This window comes from Callorhinus ursinus, unplaced genomic scaffold (assembly GCF_003265705.2).
Source record: "Callorhinus ursinus isolate GAN/ISIS: 27379988/994484 unplaced genomic scaffold, GSC_fseal_2.0 scaffold27, whole genome shotgun sequence".
Classification (NCBI taxonomy): Eukaryota; Metazoa; Chordata; class Mammalia; order Carnivora; family Otariidae; genus Callorhinus; species Callorhinus ursinus.
The window spans coordinates 3,136,011-3,144,348 of NW_027397089.1; the positions used below are offsets into that span (position 1 = coordinate 3,136,011).

At 40.3% G+C, this 8,338-nt stretch overlaps 1 protein-coding gene across 8 annotated transcripts in view; it reads right to left on the minus strand.

Moving 5' to 3' along the window:
- DNM1L (dynamin 1 like) overlaps positions 1–8,091 on the minus strand; it is a 49,697-nt gene extending 41,606 nt beyond the window's left edge. For 5 of the 8 annotated variants that reach the window (XM_025879553.2, XM_025879552.2, XM_025879551.2 and 2 more), the window contains exon 1: positions 7,860–8,090. In XM_025879553.2, coding sequence (XP_025735338.1) covers positions 7,860–7,961 — 102 coding nt within the window. In that variant the 5' untranslated portion in view covers positions 7,962–8,090. Of the gene's footprint in view, positions 1–7,859 lie in introns of all 8 variants that reach the window. The other 3 variants (XM_073877724.1, XM_073877723.1, XM_073877721.1) reach the window with 1 other exon arrangement.
- Between the last annotated feature and the right edge of the window lie 247 nt (positions 8,092–8,338).

The following is an 8,338-nucleotide window of genomic DNA, read 5'->3' on the forward strand; positions in this document are numbered from 1 at the left end:
CCCCCCTTCATTTTTCCCTTCCTATCTTCTTTTTTTTTTAACATATAATGTATTGTTTCAGAGGTACAGGTCTGTGATTTAACAGTCTTACACAATTCACAGCACTCACCATAGCACATACCCTCCCCGATCACCCAGCCACCCCATCCCTCCCACCCCCCACCACTCCAGCAACGCTCAGTTTGTTTCCTGAGATTAAGAATTCCTCATATCAGTGAGATCATATGATACATCTTTCTCTGACTTATTTCGCTCAGCATAATATCCTCCAGTTCCATCCACGTCATTGCAAATGGCAAGATTTCATTCTTTTTGATGGCTGCATAATATCCCATTATATATATACCACATCTTCTTTATCCATTCATCTGTCGATGGACCCTTTCAGTTTTTGCAGCATTATTTACAATAACCAAATTATGGAAGCAGCCCAAGTTTCCACTGATAAATGGATAAGATGTGGTGTGTATATATAGGATAGATGGACAGAGATGTGGACAGATGGGTACACACACACACACACACACACACACACACACACACACACACACAGAATATTACTCAGCAATAAAAAATGAAATCATGCCACTTATAATAACATGGATCAATCTAGAAAGTATAATGCTAAGTGAAGTAAGTCAGAGAAAGACAAATACCATATGATTTTACTCATATTGTAGACTCTTAAGTATAGAGAACTGATGGTTACCAGATTGGGGATGGGGGGTGTGAAATAAGTAAAGGGGTTTTTAGGAGTACACTTATGATGAGCACTGAATAATGTACAGAATTGTGGAATCAAGATATTGTACACCTGAAACTAATATAACTCTGTATGTTAAGAGAACTGGATTTAAAATTTAAGAAAAAAAAACACATTAGACCAGAGTTAAGAGATATACATAGAACATTCCATCCAAAACTAACAGAATACACGTTATTCTCAAGCACACATGGAACACTCCAGCATCGATCATATATCAGGCCACAAAACAAATCTTAGTAAGTTTACGAATACCGAATTAAGGGGCACCTGGGTGGCTCAGTCAGTTAAGCGGCTGCCTTCAGCTCAGGTCATGATCCCAGCATCCTGGGATTGAGCCCCGCATCAGGCTCCCTGCTCAGCGGGGAGCCTGCTTCTCCCCCTGCTTGTGCTCTATCTCTCTCTCTCTGTGTCAAATAAATAAATAAAAAGTCTTAAAAAAAAAAAGTCTCTTAAAAGAATACTGAAATGCTATCAAGCATCTTTTCCAATCACAATGGTATTAAAACAGGAATCAGGGGCGCCTGGGTGGCTCAGTTGGTAAAGTGACTGCCTTCGGCTCAGGTCATGATCCTGGAGTCCCGGGATCGAGTCACACGTCCGGCTCCCTGCTCAGCAGGGAGTCTGCTTCTCCCTCTGACCGTTTCCCTCTCGTGCTCTCTATCTCTCATTCTCTCTCTCTCAAATAAATAAATAAAATCTTAAAAAAAAAACAGGAATCAATTACAAGACTGAAAAATCTGTAAATATGTGGCGATTACACAACATGCCACTGAACAATGGATGAAAAAATTTTAAAAAACAGCTTGAAAATGAAAATAAAATATACCAAAATTTACAGGATGCAGCACAAGCAGTTCTAACAGAGAATCTCATAGTGATAAATGCCTATATTAACAAACAAGAAAGATCTCAAATAAACAACCTAACTTTACACCTCAAGGAACTAGAAAAGGAAGACTAAGGTAAGCCCAAAATTAGTAGTAAAGGGATGAAATATACCAAAGATAAAAATAGACATAAATGAAATAGAGACTGAAAAGAGAACAGAAAAAAAAAAATCAATGAAATGAAGAGCTGTTGTTTTGAAAAGATAAAAAATACAAAAACCTTTAGCTAGGCTTGCCCCCCCAAAAAAAATGAGGACTTGAAATCAGAAATAAAAGAGATGTTAATCACAAAAATACAAAAGATCCTAAAAGACTACTCTAATACACACATGCGTGTACAATCGAATACTATTCAGCCATAAAAAAGGAAAGAAATACTGCTATTTGCAACAACATAGATGGATCTTGACCGCATTACACTAACTGAAATAAGTCAGAGAAAGACAAATACCACATGATCTTTCTTACATGTGGACTCTAAAAAAAAAAAAAAGCAAAAAAGAAGTCATAGATACAGAGAAGAGATTACTGGCTGTCAGAAGCAGGGGGTAGGGGAAATGGGTGAAGGTGGTCGACGGTACAAACTCCCAATAAAGTAAGTCCTGGGGATGTAATGCACAGTATGGTGACTACAGATAATAATACTGTACTTTCTATCTGAAAGTTGCTAAGACAGTAAATTTTAAGTTTTCATAAGAAAAAAAATGCAACCATGTGTGTTGAAGAATATTAACTAGACTTACTGTGGTGATCATTTCACTATATATGTACATCAAATCATTCTGTTGCACTCATGAAACTAAAACAATGCTGTGTGTCACTTATACCTCAATTACAAAAAATTATGTCAACAGATTCACATACAGACCAAACAAAACATGCTTATAGGTTCTCATTTTTACCTATTATGAATAATATTGGCTTCCTCAACAACTGGTTAGAACAGTGCTTGTTTTCCCCAGTGATTTAAACACCCAATATCCACAGTTTTTCCAGGAAGGTGAGTGGCTACAGAAATTCCGGTATGGCAAGTCACAGGCAGCTTGCTCTGAAAATAGGGCTCACTTGGCACTGCAATGCTTTCTGCTTTTTTCATCTCCAAATATTCCCCAAATTGATTCACTATCTATATATTTAAGGGTTAGAGATTTGTGTGCCTGGTCTTAGTGTCATCTTTCAGTCTCTTCCAAACTGTACTGTATTGAAATTTATACTGTATAGAAATATATAACTTTGGATTTATATTTTGAGACTGAACCTTTCACTGAAAAGGCTTTGTCGTATTTTTAGCTTTTTCTCTCTGATAACTACCATCAGTTGGAAATAGGAAGTGGTAAATATTCACTCATGACACATTACTCAAAACTGATTCAGTTTTTAACTAAGTTTTTATTTTTCATTGTATAAGACAGGCCTCTTAATTCTTTGATAATATGAGATAAAAATGTATTTTTTTAATTTTTTAACTTTTTATTTGTAGTGAAAGAAGCCAGACATAAATGATCACCTATTTTAAATTCCATTTCTATTAACTATCCAGAATAGGTAAATCCACAGAGACAGAAAGAAGACTGGTGGTTGCCAGGGACTGGAGGGACAACGAAAAATATGAAGTGATTGCTTAATGGGTATGGAGTTTTCTTTTTGGGTGATAAAAATGTTTTGGACCTAGAAAGAGGTGGTGATTGCACAACACCATGGATGTACTGAATGCCAATGAACTGTACACTCTGAATGGCAAGTTTTATGTTATATAAATTTCACCTCATTTTTAAGTCAAAAAAGAAAGGAAGCAGCACATGAGCTATATAAAGAAACTAGGAAAAAAAGAAAAATATGTTTACCTAAAAATATTCACAAGAAATATAGGAATGAAAATTATGATCAATATTTGGAAGGAAATTACTAAACTTAATGAAATTATCACCTCTATGAACACAAGACAAATGAAGGTATATCCAGCAGGAAAGGGCAAGATTTCAGGAACTAAAATATAGATAGCAGTGTGGGGGGTGGAGGGTGCTTTTTTTTTTTAATAAAGAATTCTAGAATAATTTAGCACTTTTTTAAAAAAAGATTTTATTTATGAAAGAGAGAGAAAGAAATGGGGGAGGGGCAGAGGGAGAAGTAGCCTCCCTGCTGAGCAGGGAGCTCAAGAGGGCTCCTACCCAGGATCCTGGGATCATGACCTGAGCCAAAGGCAGACCTTTCACTGCCACCCAGGCGCCAGGATTTAGCACTTTTTTTTAAAAGACAATAACAAGAATTGGTGAGGGTGTGCAGAAACTGAAACCCTCATACACTGATGGAGGGAATGTAAAATGGAATAGCCACAATCAAAAACAATGTGGCAGTTCCTCAATGTTAAATAAGAGTTACCAAATGACCCAGCAATTCCACTCCTAGGTATATACCCAAGAGAACTGAAAACATGTCCTCAGGACAATTTGTAAACAATGTTCATAGCATTATTCATCATAGCCAAAAAGTGGAAGCAACCCAGTATTCATCAACTAATGAATGGATAAGCAAACTGTGGCAAATCTATACAACGGAATTTTAGCGATAAAAAGTAATGAAGTAAATACATGGATGAACCTAAAAAACATGCTGAGCAAAAGAAGCCAGACACAAAGAGCCACATATTGTATGATTCTGTTACATTGAAATGTTCGGAACAGGCAAATCCATAGAGACAGAAAATAGATTAGTGGTTGCCAGAGGATGGGAAGGGGGGCTGTGCAGTGGGAAATGACTGCTAATGAGTACAGAGTTTCTTTCCTGCATAACAGAAATGTTCTTTAAAAAAAAAAGTTTAGGAATTAGCGGTGACGGTGGCATAACCTGGTGAGTATACTAAAACTGAATTTTACACAGGTGAATTTTATGTTATATGAATTAAATTTTAATTTTTAAAATGTTAAATTAAAAAGAAAGAAAAGGTTGGTTTGGAAACTGGTCATTTAAAACCCAAGATTCCTTTTTGAATTACAAAAGGTAGAGTGCTGAAATCACTGAAATAAAAGGTAAAATGAAAAGTTCCTTACTAGCAACTCTGGGCCAGCATCTCAGGTTAATGTCATCAGCACTGGGATTCCTATACTGGGTGGTGGTTTGGATTGCATACCTGGAAGGGCTCCCCCTTCTAATTCTCAACTTAAAAAAGTGATTAAATTTCCCAAGTTGAGTCACAAAAGTTGTTTAAGTCTATCTCCTTCTCCACCTGCAAAGTACACCATGGTCTAAAAGTATCAGCCTTTTCTCTCCCCTTTTCAGGGCTTTCCACACAGATGCTCTCAGAGAAAAAAGAAAACTACTTAGCTAAGCCATAAAAGCTGTGAATGATCTACAGCTATAAACATGATTCCCTCTCAACTCCTCCAACTCTCTAGGCCTGAAGTAAGTATTACTTGGGCAATTTAAGAAATCAAAATTTAAAACATTAGCAAGGGGCGCCTGGGTGGCTCAGTTGGTTAAGCGACTGCCTTCGGCTCAGGTCATGATCCTGGAGTCCCGGGATCGAGTCCCACATCGGGCTTCCTGCTCAGCAGGGAGTCTGCTTCTCCCTCTGACCCTCTTCCCTCTCGTGCTCTCTCTCTCTCATTCTCTCTCTCTCAAATAAATAAATAAAATCTTTAAAAAAATAAATAAATAAAATAAAACATTAGCAAGAATGCCACCAAGATCAACATGCTACTGGATGGTAGTATGCCCTTAGGCTCAGCTTCCCTGTCTTTTCCAGTTTCATGCATTTTAAAGTCAAAGACGCACTAAAATTATTTTCAGTTAGGATCTATGAACCATCCACATCAGAATCACCTATGATGCCTGGCCGAACCTAGACTTAGAAAATCAAAATCTCTGGGGATGGAATCCAGGAACTTATTTTCAAAGTGATTCTTACATACACTTAAGTTTGCAAATCACTGTTCTAAAAAGTTAAAAAAAAAATGGGACCTACAGTCATTTAAGATATGGATAATGTGTAAGAGAGAGACTATACCTGGGTTATGAAGACATCACCACCGCTACTGAGATGTTTACCTGTCAGAACACTTATTATGTCTGGAACTCACTCATTGTACACTACTCCATTAAATATGAATGTAATGCATGTGCTGATTAAATATACAAAACATTAAATGGCATAGATGACAAAGTAGTGGTGTACTTGTATTCAAGTCAAGTAAAAGAGATTTTCTTCAACATACTGAGGAAAATATGGAAAAAAAAGACACTGTTTCTTATTTATTTCTTCTGTACCTGAATAATAAAGGAGTGAATTTCAGCTAATAAAGACCTAAACGGAGATAAACTTCATTAAATCAAGTCTTGAAAAACTAATTTCCCCAGGGCACCTGGTTGACTCAGTCAGTAGAGCATGTGACTCTTGATCTCAGGGTTTTAAGTTCAAACCCCATGTAGAGTGTACTTAAAACAACAACAATTAATTTCCCTTCTGAGTAATTTCAAACATCAACATACAAACACGGCACATACCTATCACTACTAGGATGGTTTTTGCTAGCACACAAAAATGACTTTCCTAACAGTGAGATCTTTACTTTTCTACTCTGACCCTCCCAATTCTCCCAACAGGCCTACTCACGGAAATAAACTCAATTTTGTGTAAGAAAAATCCTTCTTGATTTTAAACTATTTATGCTGACACAATAGCCCTGATTCTTTTACTGCTTCAGGCTTAAAAAGCATGGAGAATCTCTTAAAAGTATATGGAAAGTTTCTGGTCCACAGACAGGAAACACTTCCAAATTACTACTAAAGGTTTATTTCACCTCCTTTAATTCTATTTTCAAAAACAGATCCGTTTGAATGATAGAAGTCCCAGTGTTTTAAAATATTATCTAGTTACAGTGAGCAATATTCATTCAAAGTATTTATAGAGCACTCACTACATACCCCAGACTGTTCCAAAGCTAGGAACAGGAACACAGCAGTGAACAAAACATGCTAAACAAAAATACTGCTCACAATATTATATTGATGATTCAGTGTCCAATCATTACAAATACTGAGTTACAAATACTATATGTAGGCAGGAAAGACCAGAATCGTTAGCAATCCTACAGCAAACCAAGCAAATGTGTTTCTGAAATAATTTCTATTACTATATTTAAAAGCAAGAAAAAGTGCAAGATGTCTATGGTCTCCAAGGTTTCCAGTGTTTGAATATACTCTATAGTATTCTCTCGTAATATTTATACTCTACACTAAAATATTGTAGCAAGATACAGCAATAGAAAATGGGTAAACTGAAATGAAAACACTTAAAATCAATATACCAAGTAATCTCTAAAATGCATTTCTCTGAACTCTAATAATAAAGTCCTAGGATTCTTTTTAAACCAAGAAAAGCAGTAGGCAGAGAAAATAAAACTTGTACTTCTCTGTCACTCTAGAAATAATTTATTTCTTCAACATTTCTGCATATAAAAAAATATGCTATCTATGGGGTGAGACCCAAAATGGAAAGACCAGAGAACCTTGATGCCCAATTTGGATGGAAGACAAAAACCACAGCTTACTCAGAAAAACTGGTTATTCCTTCCTCAAACCCAGGTACAGGTGGTTTCGGGGTGTTTTTTTGTTTTCTGCTTTTTGTTTTTTTGTAACTACTTCGGCGTTCCCGAAACGTGAAGGGATTGCACTGCAGGAAGACACTCAGGTGCCACACAGCTGCGGCCTTCGCAGCCCCGACCCCGCAGTTCCAAAACTGACTCCGCAGCCCCTGAGCAAGGCAAGGAGGGGAATAAAAAAACCTTGCCGCCCTAAAACCAACCAAGGAAGGGCTGGCTGGCCCACCACAAGCCCTGTGTGGCCCCGCGTGCCCCGCGCGTCCCCCAGGTGCCCTTGCAAACAGCGGCCCGCTGGGCAAGCCGCGCCCGGTCCCCGCGGACTCGAGTTCAGCCCGCCGGTCGGTCCCTCCCCTAGCCCGCCCCCGGGACCCGCGGGGCCCGCCGCGCCGGCTCCGCCCCTCGCCTCGCAACCCGGCCCAGATTCCCAGGCCCGAAGCAATGCAGCCCCAGGCGAGAAGGCGCGAGCAGAGCCCCGGGCGCCCAGGCGTCCACAGCAGCGCCCTTCCCCTACAGGCCGCAAAGGCCAGCTGGGATCAGGCGCTGCCGCAGCCCCCCACCAGGCCCGCGCCCCGGACTCTGGCCTGGGCGGACGCCGCCCTCGTCTCTTACCTGCGTTCCCACCACGACGATCTGAGGCAACTGGATGATGTCGGCGCCTACCGTGTTGAAGACATCCTGGAGCTTGTTGATAACGGGAATTAGCGCCTCCATGACTCCGAAAACACGGGACCCTCGCCCCGCCGGCCGCGGCAATGAATGGGGCCGGGGCCCAGAGTCCGCCTCCTTCCTCCTCTCCTCCGCCCTCTCCTCGGGAGCCGGCACCCATTGGACCCCGCCCGCCCGCTACCTGCCCCCTCCCGGCAGGCCACGCGCTAAGAGGAAGGTGGAGAAAAACAAAGTCTGCCGGGAGTTGTAGTTCTCGGAGGAAAGCCGAGGCCTACGGCTTCCAGAAGGCTGCGCGGCGCTGGGCGGGCGGAGAGCCAGGAGCACCCGCAGGGTTCACCCGCACCTGTCAAAAGGGTAGGGAGCGAGGCTCGGAGAGTAGGAGAGAAGAGATACATTTATGCCTGTATTCGGGGCGTAACGGG